General features: G+C 32.3%; 1 protein-coding gene across 3 annotated transcripts in view; it reads right to left on the reverse strand.

Moving 5' to 3' along the window:
- The window catches only part of LOC126854481 (uncharacterized), a 55,470-nt gene that overhangs the window by 10,587 nt on the left and 28,060 nt on the right, over positions 1–16,823 (reverse strand). For all 3 annotated transcript variants that reach the window (XM_050601268.1, XM_050601269.1, XM_050601270.1), the window contains one exon: positions 1,589–1,765. In XM_050601268.1, the coding sequence (XP_050457225.1) occupies positions 1,589–1,765 (177 nt within the window). The remainder of the gene's footprint in view (positions 1–1,588; positions 1,766–16,823) is intronic.

A 16,823-nucleotide genomic window follows, 5' to 3' on the forward strand; every position in this document is an offset into this window, starting at 1 on the left:
AAGCATATTCGTAAGTAAAAAATTCGAAATTTATATATTTTTTATATATAAAAACAAACTTTTTATACAAAAAAAAAAAAAAAAAATCTTTTTAATTTTATCTAAGAAACATGACGCGATACTGTCAGAAAATTGATGAGATACTTATGTTTTGCATCGAGACGGCTTAATCACAAAAGGCAACTTTACGCCTAGATAATTCCTGCAACGTCATGTTTTGTATCGTAATAACCGTTTATGAACGGCATGCATGGCACAGCTATTGTAAGAATAGTCGCAAAACATTCTCACACGATTGAACTGTTTCAAAACACAATTCTATTCTCGACATGATTTAACGTTACAAGTGCTGTCCAACTATGCGATATTTAACGCTAAACATGCGATGAATATTTCAATCTACATCGACGTATTGCCTTATTCGACACGATACGCAAAATTTCAGATTCGAAAACTACTTACTTTAACTGCAAAAATCAATGAGTAGTATCCATTTAGGTTTAAAATTTACGAGATAACACAATCAAAATGTTACACAACTGCGGTGAGAAATGTGAGAAAAAATAATATATGATTCACATAAAACTGAACTGTATCATTTTTTAAATATAAGATTGATTCATCTACTAAAATTAATACATACGTTATCTAATCTAATCTCGATAGATTATTCGCAAACATAAATAAAATCTTTAGGCAGAAAAGTGAAAGAGACTAAAGAAAAAGAAAGAGAGGGAGAGACAGTTATTAATCATTATCAGTTTATAAATTTCTTCAATAAATTACACGCATTCAAACTTAGAAATAATATTGCTTTATATCATAAGAAAATGCGTCGTTGATCATCCGTTAATTAATTGCGGAAAAGCTAAAATGTCCACTAACTTTTTAGCTGTTACGTAATTATTTCCCATATAGGTATTTTTTCATCGACTAAGAAAAGCTGTCTCACCTCACATATATAAACTTATAATGTGGCAACTATATATCATACGGAAATATTTCCCGAGAAAGAGAGATAAGTTAATTGTAATGTCTTATCGCATAAACATGTAACGTCTTGTTTTCCGCGATAATCACTCTCCTCTCACTCTGTTTCTTCTCTTCTGCAATGTGTGCACAGGTGCGCGGACATTATCATTATCAGAAATGCCTCATCGATAATATATTCGAGAGCCGATAGCATATACGTGCAACTGCCTATTCCGCGAAAATAGAGATGTTCGAGATATCGATAACGTTATTAAAAGCCCGCATAAGTATATACACAAAGCTATTCATCACTGTCCGTGTCGCAAAAATGATATAAGAAACTCATCAAAGAAAGCGCTTCAATCACACATATCACGCGTGCAAGCTTATAGATATAGCTTCTCTATAATTTAAAAGCATCGTATAATTTCTACTATAAATATTGTCATAAAAATTGAATAAAATAGATATTTAAAGAAATAACGGATACTAAAATACATACATATATAATTTATATCATGTTTGCAATTTTTTGCTTAAAACTAACATCCCCCCATCCTTGTTATTTCTATTTTTACTTTTAGTGTGTTGCCGCGACTCTATCGGGACCTCTCACCTGTCGTTACATCGCAAGGCCGCGTGACTGGGGCTCCTCGGAGGCTGAGGACAGCTGGCGCCGGCCACGGTAAGCTGGGACCCGCTGATCGATTGCTGGCCCGCGGTTTGCGACGCATCGGGGACAGCTTGAGAGGGTGTGCTGGGTGCCGACCGCGCGCCTATGGACCCCGCAGACCTGCCAACAAGACAAATCAGATGGGATTTGATGGGGAGACAGAGGATTGGACAGAGCAAAGCTGCGCTGTAATTTTTCTCAAATTCATCTCTTTCACTATCGTTTATTCAATATTCCGACACATTTTTTATCCCAACAGAGAATTATTTATTTATAGTTTATATAGACACAATAAATAATATATTAATTAATTACTAAGCGCGTTAGTTTTATAAACTGATGGGCGTAAATGGTGGTTTTATCGAAAAATAATTTACATGATAGTAGACGTTTCTCTGATAAATGAATATAGCAATTAATATAGATGTTGAAAATCGATGAAAAACAAATATTGTTTCAACTTTTTTATTTTTCGCTCAATTCTAAAATCAAAGAATCATTACAAATTAACTTTTGTAATTTATCTAGAAATAATATAATAAAAAGATAAGAGTTTTTTTTCGCTAACCAAACATTTGTACGCAAATTTCGTAATATTCAAAGATTCTTGTTACACAGCGATGCATCGTCAACTGCAATTATCATTTATGGTAAGCATGAGTGATTTTTTTCTACTATATATCGTGTGCAATTTTTGTTTTACAGTGATTTCAAGTGATCTTTTCTTTTTGATTAAATCGAATGTCTGCGATCAATTTGTGATTTGGATAAGATATACACGACATTATTTTCGTAAGATATTATTCTCCTTGTAAAATCGTAACCAAGTAAGGTGTTGGAAGTTCACGTACCTTGCCCTGGTGAGTATGAGTGGGCGGGAAGAAAAACAAAGCTCGATCAACGCTTGTGTTTCGAACTCCATCATTTCCGTTTCGCGAGAGACAATATTATTATTATTATTATTATTATTATTATTATTATTATTATTATTATTATTATTATTATTATTATTATTGCTTTCGGGATAACAATATCTCCTGGATTTTCTTCGAAAACGCTTATGTTTTGAAATAGCTTCAACGAAGATTGCCAGTCGGTCGACAATCGTCGTGAGCTCAAATCGATCCCCTTGGTTATCGAACAGAAACCAGAAAATGTCCAAATGATTATCTATCAAAATTATTCTCGTTATCAAAAATCGCACGATTGTCAATGCGATGATTCACCAATATAATTCAGCACAATATATATTCTTTCAAACGACGATTGGTAACGTGGTGGATTATGCACATGTGACACAATGTGTCACTGTGCGACTTGGCGCGACCGTCTACTTTATCTGCTTTTATTCGGCTTATCGCTTGAGCTGAATAATGACAGAATGCGATCGAGGAAAAAAATAGAGGATGACAGAGGTAGTATAAAAAATAGTTGACAAATGAAAATAATAGAAAAATAGCAGCAATTATAAATAGTTGGTAGTTCAAAGGTCAGCTTGATTGCCAGCCAACTTATGCGGAAACGAAAAAGGAAAGGAGACAAGGACGGATAACAAGAGCAGGATAAGAAGGAGATGGAGAGAGGGAGAAGCAAAGTAAAAAAAAAAAAGTAACTATCGAGATGAGGTAAAGCCGAACGAAGCGAAAAAACGCGTCGCGATGACTAACGAACCAGTTTCGGTTTCTCTTCGCGGCGCGAGAATAACCACACCTCCTCAGCTCATGGGGGGTTCAATGAGCCAGGTTGCCTTTAACAAGCGGCAGCCTGCCGTGGCCGCACGATGCACAACGAAACGAACGCACACGAATACAAACGAAACGATCGCAAAAGAACGAAAGAATTCAATAAAAACCGCGCTGGTATCGACACTTTCTGAATATTCCTCTTCGATTGCCGCCACTTGGCACTCAGCGATTGCAGAGCCAGTCTCGCGAGAAAAATGATGCTCATTCTTGAAGCGGTCTTTTCACGGAGAGAACGAAGATCCGTTTCCGCACAGTTTTTCTCGCAAGAAGAGATCGTACCGATCCAGCGGTCCGATACTTTCGTCGAATAAAGATATTGGCAAAAAGTAGAAGAGCGGAGAGGGATTGATTGGAGAATAATTTGTCAAACGGAAAAAAAAGCGATCAGAGTAGTAAAAGTATCGATGAGCGCGACGTTCGCGAACGCGAATCCGGTACTCCACGGGCCAGCCGGGATGTCAGACTGATCGTCGTTGAACACGTACAAGGTGTCCTACCTCGCGACCTTTTTCATAATTGATAAATTTCCGAGTGCGCACCTGCGTACATATAACCCGTCTGATCTATAATCCGCGGCTAGAGTACTTACGTACTCTTACGTACAATACTTACGAAGCCGCGCTTTATTCATTCGGATCGAATATTATGTACCTACGATGTGACAAAAGTACACGCGGACGAAAAAACTCGTCTCGCTAAACTAGAAAAACCCATAAAATTCAACGGTGGCGGATCGCGCTTACACCGCGTTAACGATGTAGCTTTACGCGTCAAAAAAAAAAAACAGGATGAAAATTTCTCTTGAAAGAATGAAATTTATTTGCAAGAACAATAGACGATTCTCATCGCTTTAAATTTAAAACAATAACGCAATGTTATATATTTTTTTTTTCCTTATTTTTTGTGACATTAATATTATCATTAATATATTAATAATATCGAAAGAAATTGATTTGTAATTTGTATTAACGGGTGTTGGGAGAACAATACATTATAATACTAACGATAAATTTACACTTGTATCATATTAGAGTATTAGAGTTTGCAAGAAAAAAATAATTAAATAGAAAAATTAAAGCTCTGTTCTCTGTATAATCTTGCATAATAATATACATAAGCGAATATTTCATGTAATAAACGTATTATTTTTTAAATAAAAAATCCAAATATCATTGTAAATAATTACAGTTACGAGAGAAAAAGCGAGGAAAAAAGGGAATTTTATACCAGTTTGCATCATTGTTTGAATAAATATCATTCCCCGACAAATTGATGCATGCGGAAACACACGCTCGAGTTTCTCGAGCAACGCGACACGCTGTTGAACCGAGAGGAAGCGCAAAATATTTTGCCATTAGCCGCTGATGTCTACGAACTGGAAAAGAATTACACGTAACTCTCTCTCGTTGATCACACACACTCGTCGTCGAGTCGCGTTGTCTGGCAGCCTTTGCTCCCGAAAACTCGAACGTTCTTTCTCTCATACTACATATCAATAAGAGTAACGAGATTAACACTTTTTTCGATTTCTATCCACGGTCTAAAATCGAACGCCAACAATAGCAACGCTCAAATACATTACTCTTTTTAAATGACGTACTAATCGTTTGTGAAGCTAGAGAAATAGACATATATATATATATATATATATATATATATATATATATATATATATATATTTTTGGATAAGAGAAAAATACAGAGACATACACACATAAAAAGATAAAAAATATACAAATATAAAAATGTAAAAAAAAATGTGAATATACAGAGACAAAATCTATAGAGCTATAAAAATATTTGTGATATGTGTGGGTGTGTGTGTGTGTGTGTGTGTACGCAATATATTAAAAAAACACAGCAAGATAAAAAACAGATATAAACAAAATGCGGGGATATAAAGATTAATTAATTTAAATATTATATAGAAGCTGTGGTATATATAAATTATAAACTATTTAATTATAACTATAAACTGTAATTAATAAAAAATTAAAATTATAAACATTTTTTTGCCACAGGGACAATAATGCTAAATCGACCCGAGTGTTTTCATATACATCTTAATCCGAAAGCCCGCTCAAAAGATTAATCCTCCTATTAATCTTTTTAATTCTCCTATTAATCTTTTTAAGTTGTGAGATATCCAATTGTGATGGGCGATTACCCTAATCGAAAAGAAATCTCTACCCGGGAAATTAATTGGCTTATTAATCTCTCTCGAGTCGTTAAAATACCCGATTGATCGCGGCGACTGCTTTAGCGTAAGGTGCACATACAATAACGTATCGGAGTGCGGAAAGTACGATTGCAACTACAATTATCTTATACCACGCAGCACGCAGCGGTCACGGACACATCTCAGAATTTGATTAAAGGTACTCTCCCCCTTCTGTGCATTACGCGAACGTGGCCTCGTAAAAATGATGCCGATAAAAAGACGTCCAGCAACATGCAGTATCGTGTAGTATATTCTGCATTATTGAGATGCGTCAGGTGTGCGCGATTGCGGAGTCTTTCTCGAAGGCCGCAAAAGGACGTCACGCGACGCGACACTTGTACAAAGTTCTATATAAACGTGTGGTGTTAGAGATCCGGAAAAGGTATCTGAAAAAGTTCTGTTTTATATCATAAAACACAACATAACTCGCGCGACATAAACGGAAAAGTTTCTGTTATAAATAAAAAAAAAAAAAAAAAAATTTGATTTACAGTATGACATTACGTAAAGAGATCTCTCTCTCGTTATAATGATAAAATATCTCTCTGTTAAACATTATTGAAAAATATAAAATAAGCTATTAAATCTATACAATTTTTATCTTGATAATATAAATATAAAAAGTCTACATTCATGTAACATGATAATATATATCGATAAACAATTGGTAATAGATCAATAATTCATTTAATATCAGATTCATGTCAGTCAGATCTCACTATTATCAAATATAAATAATAGCATATTGGATTTATATTCTCTAAATATAATTAAAGTAAATATCGATAAACAATATACGTTCTCGCTCAATCTTCGAGATAAATTATTATATAATTTAATATAATTTATATAATTAATATATAATTTTGAGCGGAGTGTGACAAATGCGATCAAACGCGATGTGTTAGGGTAACGAGACGAAAAGAAATACTTCTTTTCGAATGAAGCGCGATCGCACAAGAATACGCAAGTATGCAGATACCGTCTTATGCATTTTCTTGGCGGCTAATGTGTTTGCATATTTATGCACTTCGGTGGCATCGAGCCGTTCGTCGAATTCTTGGAGTTGCGAGTTTTAGCGCTCATCTCTTTTCTTAGAAAATAATGTATAAAAGATATCTTTCTCAAAACGTGATTTTAGATATGGAAAATAATTTTAAAAAATATATAAACAAGTAAAAATAAATTAAACACATTAAAAAGAAATATAGTAAAAACAAAAAAAATATTTTAAAATATCTTAAAAAATTCTCAAAAATTGTTTTATACTTAATTATTATATACTATTTAAAAAAAAAAAAAAAAAACATCGAATAATGATGCTCCTCAAAATTTGCAAAACATTTCTAAAAATAAATAAAATTTCATTTAACAAAACGCGTATGTATATTTCTAATTGCATAGAACTTTTCACACTTATAATGCTTGTCTTTCAATGACATTTATCAAAACATCATCACGTGCCATCGCAAAATACACGTGGATGACGAATTTCCTTTAGAAAAACACTCGATTTCGAATAACTGTTTTATTTACATTTAATTCGATTAATAAGCTCAAATCGATAATCGATAATCGATAATCGATCAATCGATCTTGCTTGAATACGTCATTACGTTGATGAATATGATGCCAGCAATGACAATCGAATATTTAATCGTATACACATGTGTATATTTAGAAAGAGAGAAAAGAATATTTATTAATTATATTTCTGAATCTTTCTATACAAACAATTATAACATCATAGATATTATTATACTTAAATTTTCCAAAATTTTACGCTTTCTTTGTTGATTCGGTCTTGTTGAAAAGAATTCAAATTGTTATATAATATTCATTTTTTCGTGCAATGTTTTTCTTATAGAGCGTGTAAAAAAAAATAGTTGATGTAATGAATGCGATCGCATGATGCTGAGTAATTAGTCACTGTTGTGAGCTCTCAAAAAAACAACATATGTATGTGCCTTCCTACATTCCATATGCACAAATGGCATATATACATATGTATTACATATATATGTTGTGTTTATATTCTTACCCCTAAGGTTTCGAAAAAATATCTAATCATCGCTAATGATCAGAATAATTTAACAAACTTTATATTTTAATTCACATTCCAGTGAAAATGAAATTGACAGAATCTTAGCTAAAGAAATGAAAAATTCTACAAATAAAAAAGAAATTTGGTATGAAATTTAGAAAGAGAAATTCTTTTGCTATTTTCTTATTTATTTCCTTCATTGCCGTTCGTTCAGTTTTTCTGCAAAGTTTGAATTTAATCTAATTTTAATTCTCTCTCCATTTCCCTTTCGAAACTAGAAAAAAATATCATGTAAAAGTTCTACATGTTTTATTTATTTTATGCATTTATACATGTTCAAACTGGCGATGATTCCAGATAAACAGAACTTTATCATCACGTTCAACATCACATTCAGACATTATGGAAGCAACAGTCAGTCGATTATGCTCGTGCTCGCGGTGTTAAAGTTTTTTTCCTCGAAGCAAGAATAAAGAAACACGCCGAAAAAAATTTCGCGACGTATCATGAAATATTCTCATCGGATAATTTGCATCAGCAGGTCAAGGAATTTTCGCTATGAAATTACCAATAGGTCCATGTCGAGTGAAGATACACTCGAACAATAGATTAATAAACCTTCGCAAAAAAATCATGTGCCATTAAAAAAACGTCAAAAAAACATATATTGTTGAATTTGAGATGTAGACTTTTTCTTAGCAAAAACTCGAATAAAAAAACAGGCTTATACTGCTATATGCAGTACATTTAAAAATATATACGCTGAAATGGTATTTAAATGAAAATCATTAAATGAAAATTATATTTTCAATTTTTATCTTTAATTTTTAAAAAATTATTTCAAACTTATCTATCTTAGAAAAAAAAAAAAAAAAAAAGAATGAAACTGCTAAATAAACGTATTTTATATTGGCGCAACTTTTAAACTTTTATCGCTATTAAATAGATATAGATATTCCGATATAATAAAAGTTCTGACTCAAATACTCGCTATTAAAAAAAAAAAACATGTTAGCTAAAAAGTATTTTCTGCCAATAAATTTTTCACACATTTTTTTCTTTTAATATTAGATAAAAATGAAACGTTAACTTTAACTTAATGATATTTCAATATTATTCAATAAAACACGATCCATAACAAAATAAGCATATTTCTACTAATTTTTTCATATTTCATTAATTATCCTATCTTTTAATCGAAACTTAATAATAATTAATAAATACTCATTACTACAAAAGCGATGAGATAAAATATGTAAAAGGGAGCAATCGAATTTCACTTAGGAAATTGGAAGAAACAGTTATATTTGTTCGATTTGTCCTAATGTGTAAATTACATATCTCATAATGACGAAGCTGAAAAACTATCACAATTGCAACCATCGCGGACTTAAATTACGCGACGAACATACGAATGTCTGATCCAATAAATCCATAAAATCCATTCAACGTGGCTTCTTACGGTATATATGATAATTCGATTTACGTAAATGTTAATATCGCATGCACGATAGATGCTAATATACTAACTCGAAATACAAATTGCCATTGTAACGCATTTGCACAAAAATATCATAGAACTTGGCGTTTACGACACACGCCAAGTACGATACAATAGATATTGTGAAAAACCTTCTTATTAATAGAATGTACGATCTTTTTTTTTTCAAAAAAGCATAGCGAGTAATATCAATATGTAAGGTAAGATTACTTATTGACTGATTCTTGAATATTTGACTAGTATCGAATTTAATCTCGCATACGTTTTTCTATTTGTGTAAGAAATGACAGATATATGTATATGTGTGATCGCATATATATATATATATATATTTGCACTCCTATGATGTACTCGTATAAATGTAATGATACTATTTATAAATGTAAAAAATCGATTGACCTTCAAAATTAGAAGAGTATTGTAGCTTATTACATTTTTTTTCGATTGGTCCCACGCAAAATGTTATAAACAATATGAAAAATTGTACCCTTTAAAGGTTGTCTTTTGTTAGCCTCGAAACAGGCAAGTTAGGATTTTCGCCTCGTTGAATTAAATGTAAAAAATGTAAAAATTCTTTATGCATAGCAAATATTTTAACGTTTTGATATTATTATAAAACATTGATATTTAATCCCTGATATATTTCGTTATATAATTGAAAACCCTGTTTTGTACCTATAAGTATATAATACGACAATTGTACGTGTACGCGCGCGCCTGCCTGTACTCGACCTCTATAAACGCTCTTCATATTTCAACTTGAAATTTTAAACAACGAGTGTTCTCTCACGCGTGCTCATCCCCTCTCAATGTCATCTTTTTTTCATACCTTGCATTATTCATTTCGTCGCGTCCTGTCCCAATTAGCTCTCATTAGACCAACTCTTAAATGCATCGTACCAAACAACTCAAGACGATATTAATTATTTCACGTCGCAAATTACACCAAAATTGAGAACAAAATTATATTTAAAGATTTATACATAAAGAAATTTCAAAACAATAATCAATTATTAAACAATTTTATTATTAAGAATTTTTTTTTAAATTACTGCGCTCTTATTAGTTTAGTTTAGAGTATTTTTTTAGAATAATGTAGATACAAAAAAAAAATTTAATTTTCGATAACATATAATATTGCTTGAGATTTTGAATATTTCTCTTTCGTAAATCTTGAGGCGCCAATAAAATCGTGATTGTCCTTAAACATGTGTGTAGAATCTTGGCGAGCTTTCGACAAACTTGTCAAACGAAGAAAAATAAACAAAAAGGTTAATCGAAGATGAAGCGATCGTGAGAAATTATGGCATTCGGCAGAGAAGTGCATTAAAGAAAAGAGGTCATGGTGCAGTCAAGGTTATCGCAGAAAGTTTTTGCGATGGATGATACCGAGAACGCATTAAACCTGTCGGCTTCAGATTAGATTGTCAGCTGGACCAACATTTCGTCTGACAGGTGACAGCCTTGTGCGAAAAGCAAAGTACGTCAAATCGAGATTGTTAAATACGTCATTATAAACATGCCTTTCCTATTTATTTATCCCTGTGTGTGTGTGTGTGTGTGTGTGTGTGAAATGCATGTTTAAAAAGATTTTCTATGATTGAAATTTTAAAGAATTTTTGTTAAAAGAATTTTTGTTAAAAGAATTTCATATATTATATTTATATATAAAATCTAGTTTATGCATTAATAATATCCAGCTGAAACTTGTCAAAGAATCTGTTGATAACTTTATCTGCGCAAAATTAATCTCGTTTGAATATTATACATCATTTATTTCGTAGTTTCAATGTAAAGAAAATATAACATAATTGTTAAAATTGTACTTTATGCGTATGGATTTACATATGACAACATTTTTGTCCCCCATAACACGTGGCACTATTTTATATCGCAACCTTGAATATTTTCTGCGATATCTGTGTCACCACCCGATTATAGAAAATAGCAGGCGCATGTGCCGATAATCCATTGTCAAACGCGAATAAAATTCCACACAACAAATTTTATTTTACTTTCAGAAATTTTTACTTAAAAAATTATTGCGTTATTTTATATACATTATTTTTTGTATCAATAAAATAAACAAATATAATTTAAATAAAAATTTTCTCTTGTTATATCTACAAAATTAATTGTATATATTACTATAATTTTAGCTTCGTAGATTTTTTATTCTTCTTCTTCTTCTTTATATTATATTTCTAATTAAAAATCAATTCTCCACAAAATTCTTTCTCTCAACGCCACGCTCACAAGTTTCAATTTTAACCATTGCCATGTAAAAATATTCGTTCAACGATGAGTTAATTATTAAATCACGAATGCAAATATGTCTAGATCTGACTTGGCTGGAAACACGTTATTAGGTCAGATTAAATATGATTTCTCCCAATGCCGCCGCGATTATTGCGTAATATCGTTGCCAGAGAGAAAGAGAAATCGACCCGAGTCATCAAATTTAATTTTATTGATTGGATCTTGCGGAATTAATTCTCGTTTTAACCAATGATAAAGTTATACATAAATGACAAAAATCTCAGAACTGAGTTGTTGCAGCTTAGTTGAAGAAAAGATACCTAAGATAATAATCACTTAAACTTTCAAATGACTTCCCTCTTAATGTAACTTTCGCATCAAGTTTGTATTAAATTCAAATTTACATGTCAAATCCAAAGTTTATATTTACAATAAAACTTTTTAATCTGAACTTTTTAATTTAAACTTTTCATGATATTTGAGCTGCTTATATGTTTATTATTATTCTATCAGAAGCTTTTTCGAAGACAAAAATTATTAATGCCAAAATATAAATTTTCCAATACGATCCTTTCAAATAGATAGATTAAAACAAATTCTTACAAAAATTCAATTTTTATAAATATTTAAAATCTTTCGCAGTACAAAAAAAATCTTTATTTCCCTAAATAAAATACGTAATCAAAAAAAAAAAAAACTAATTTTGCAATTTCAACGCATTTCTAGGATTTTGCTCGGCGACATTCTTATTTATATATACAGACATTAACATTAGATTCTAGCGGACGCGCGCGGTGGTCCGCCGCGACACGCGCGTCGTGAATGAAGCGATGTAGAGCGCAAAAGTTACGGCGATCACGGTATATGAGACGAGGTCGGCGGAATAAGAGCTAGCCGCGAGCCACGGAGCCATGTGAAAACGCGCAGTGAAAACGAGCCGACGACGGCGAGCGGCGATCGTTGACGGCAGCTGCTGCTACCGCGCTCGCCAACGAGCGAGCCACGCGAGGTCGTCGTTCTACGAGCTGAGAGAAGAGACAACTTGGCGGTTTTCTTCCTCTTTCTCTGTGTGCGTCCCGAGACCGCCGATGCTGATTAACCTTAGGAACCCGCGCGCTACATCGCCTATGATGACCCGCGCGGATAAAAAACTCGCAATTCTGAGAATTACGACAATTTTCGCGCAATTGAATTAGAATATTAAAAAAAAAAAGGAAGAAAGTTGAAAGGAAAGAAAATCGCACGTGTCCCCTTCCAAAGAAAAACAAACATATTCATAACGAGAGATGTTGCATTTAGATGCTACAGAAAACGAGATAAGAATAAGACGTAGAGGAAGTGATATTCAATGCTTAATAAATTATATAATTAACAAAAATAAAAAAATTGATTAAATACTTAATAAATTATAATTAACAAAAAAGGAAAGAAATTGAGACATACAATACTAAATATTATATATTATAATAAATAAAATAAAAATGATAAGCTTCCTGTGATAGGAACAAATTAGAAATAATAATAAAATTAAAATTAAATCTATATCGAGAGATATCCATTTAAAAGACTTTGAACGGTATCTCTCACAGATTAGCTATCGAATTAATTTTCCTTCGTTACGTATAAAATACATCTTATATTAAATCTGTTTAAATATCATAAATAATTCTAATGTAACTCTAAATTTAATTTCAATTTGCATTGCTAATGAAAAGGTTTCTATAATTCCAATGCACATCAATTTTCTGCTATTTGCATCGAGACAATACTCGAGTGAATAAAAGTATCACGTCGCTTTATATTTGAAGTAATCGTTCTTATAAATGAAGATACCAGGCTCGGAGAGCCGTCAAAGGCCACGTAATCATAACGGTCCAAGTCACGACGAAACCGTTTCACATCGAGTCAAACTACCGTACGCTATTTTGGGGTAACGACCAGCGTATGATATTCGATCGTTCGTAAAATGAGTATATAACCCGACGATATCATCGACAGCGCACAGTCAAATTCGAAACAGAGCGTGTCCCAAATTAGCGCAACACGTATTCTACAATTCGACAGTTCATAAAATGTTCTAGAAATGGGCGAAATATTGAAAATTTCTGGTTGATTATAAGCTTCGAGATAGTGAATAGAAAATTTTTGCGTTTCAAGCGAGATATGACGGAGTATTAATTCAAAATTATTATTTAATCATCAGGAATAACTTGTATAAAAAATAAATAAATAAAAAATTAAAGAAACTGTCGCGCGTATAATATATCGGCCATTAAATATATTAAATTAACAAACACTACTTATATACATATAAATTTTTTTTGAAATGAAAAATAATTATAGCGCAGCTCTTGCAGCTCGATAAAAAAATGATACATTAACTTACGATCGGGCCAATTATATCAATTAGACGACTGTTGCGACGCTAGATCATCGTATATCATTATTCGACAACATGTGGACAGTTGGACGCACGGTAGCGGACTATTTCCTCTCGAATCGCATTGAAACTAAAAACGTTCATTTCTTCGCGATGCGATGAAAACGCACGCCGATGATGAGTCCGCAGTTAGAAAATATACCGGCCGCGATGTTGTTATTTTTCCTCGTTTCCTGCTATTAATTAGAAGCTGGCGATACTATTCTTATTCGCTGCTGATCATGTAACATCGTAATGTACGTCACGTACGAGATTTTTTTATCAATCGCGCCTCGACACGCACTCGATATATTCTCGCCTTTTTTCATAAATTCTTGAGTTTTTAAACGTCTTATTTGCATCCATAAATTATACGTTATTACGCAAATAATAAGAAAAAACGTACGATATTAACTAAACACCGTATGATACTTGATAAAAGATCCTTCATATTTGATAAATGGTAAGTCAAAGATATAATGCGTATGTAAATTTAAAAAAAAAAAAAAAATTTTACATTGAAATTATGATGATAAATCACAGAAGAGAAAAACCTGAACTTTGGTAAAATATTTTTTAATTCTGATTTGATCGATATTCTTTGAAATTTTTTGATATTAAAAATTGAATTAAAATCTTAGGAGATTAAAGTTTGTTTGATTTTAAATATATGTATACAAGAAGAGATTATTTATTTCGAAATATTCATTCCTTCGCGGAAAATTAAATTTTCAATCGCTTGTAAAACGAAAAATCATAATTAAAGGAAAGTTAATTTCAATTAAATTTAAAATTAATCATTAAAGTTTTCATCTCGCTCCATTACAAATCGCAAACAATGTTAATATCAACATTTTAATAATATTTTAATTAACGTAAATATTTAATATTTTTAGAATCTACCTATTTCTCTCTCTCTCTCTCTCTCTCTCTCTCTTTTTCTTCTTCAAAGTTTCCCAAGCAACGACTTGGGAATAATTTCTCAATGAGCGAAATCCTATTACGCAAATTGGCATAAACTTTCGTGAAGTAATCTTCGACCGTACATCTCATAGAATCCTAATATATATATTATAGTTAAAAGACATAGATAATGATAGAAAATGAGAGACAGAGAGGGAGGAAGGAACGCGTGGCCGGAATTGCGGTCGATCTCTCGTCGCATCGAGCATCGTTGGTCTCTCCTCCTCTCTCATCTTCTTCGTATACTATACAGCGTATACCAGTTGTAAACGATGCTTGCGACGTCAGTGACCTAAATAGGACAATGTTTATGCGCTGTTAGCCGAAAGAAAAAAGATTCTCCCTCTCTCTCTCTTGATTCTATATTAATTTTTGTGCGATAAGATACTAGTACGATCTTCCTTCGATAAATCTTTTCCTCGCATCCGTATTTAGCACAGGAAAAGATAACATATCAGAGAGGCGTGTACCAAATTTTTTTTCTATATTCTCATACAAAGGAAGCATAATTTGAACTAATATCAGAATTTGCGAAATCTGCATTTTCTGCATTTTAATTTGCGAATAAGAAATTAAATTTCTTATTTTGTGTTTTCCGCTTCTATATTTTCGGCAACTTTTCGGCATCGAAAGCTTGTGTACAAAACTTGTGTATAAAATTCACAATGATTAATAATCGTAACAATTAGTTTTTGGAGTAAATTTGGAGATCTGTGATTGATGTCGTAGTCTCCTTCATCCAAAATTGCATCGATATTTGAAAAATTTCATTTTTATTAATAAATAACATATGTATATTTATTATAAATTATATTGATATATAAAATATATGTCGAGAGAAAAAAAATGTAAAGCACGAAAAATCTACACAATTATGTAAAACAACGCGTTACATAAATTGTAGAATATTTAATAATAATAAATAATTCAACCGCCATACTGCCATTGAATTCAAATTGTAGCAACGTAGCCAACCTTTCATTAATTAGATATCCGATTGATTACTCCTTGCCGGTCAATTTCATACGCTTAATTAATAGTTCTTTGCATAAACAAGTAATAAAACAATTTATTATATATTATAAATATAAACGATATTATATGTTATATTTATATATAAATTTATTATTTACTTCTAATTTCATTAATCATGGCTCAGAGAAATAAAATAATGATAAATTAATCCGATCTCATATATCTCAAGATACATATCTCATATATAAGCAATCGAGCGAGAATTTTAATCATTTCGTGCGAAACGGATGTTTAAAAAAAAAAAGTTCGAGGAATTCCAAGACACATTTGATATTAATCGATATTATGCATGTGCTAAATTTACCTTTTGTTTCTCCGCGGCTTCGACACATCCTTCGTATAGAATCCCTGAACGAAGCAAAGCATTATGGGTTCTCTGAGAGGATCGTGCACCTCTCCCATGCACTCCTCACGTACGCTCACCCTCTTTTTCCTCAAGATATTCCTCAAATTCGCAGAAATGTCTCTCTTCCCCCTCTCTTGCGGAGAGAGAATTTTTCCAGGCCCTTTTCTCTCTCTCTTTTCGCAATAACGAAACTTCCTCGTAGATTGCTGTCGCGATTATCTTTCTTCTTTTCAAATTGATTATTTCTAAGATCAGCGACTTTAATCTTTAATCTTTGGTGCTTTTGAGTGCCGTGGAACAAAATGACGACGTGGAGATCCAGAGATTGACGAAATTTACGACTTTGATCGTAATCCAAGATTTTCCTTTCCACGCGATTAACGCGAATGACCGAAGCTCTAGATCAATGATTTATGATGAAAGCTTCCGATTCAGTTTATCCAATTCGTTTTCGGATAACGATAATCAAAAATCGATAGAAGAACGCCTTCGCTCTTGTTGGCTTTTCCTTTGGTTCCCTCGAAGAATTTCGATCAGCTGACTTTCAACTTCTTTTGCATTATTCTTCGTGAATCAACTCGGTCTCTCGTTGGAGGACGAGAAAGGGATGCGAAGAACGCTACAACGTCGTCGACATCGTCGTCA

The sequence above is a fragment of the Cataglyphis hispanica genome, chromosome 14 (assembly GCF_021464435.1).
Source record: "Cataglyphis hispanica isolate Lineage 1 chromosome 14, ULB_Chis1_1.0, whole genome shotgun sequence".
NCBI lineage: Eukaryota > Metazoa > Arthropoda > Insecta > Hymenoptera > Formicidae > Cataglyphis > Cataglyphis hispanica.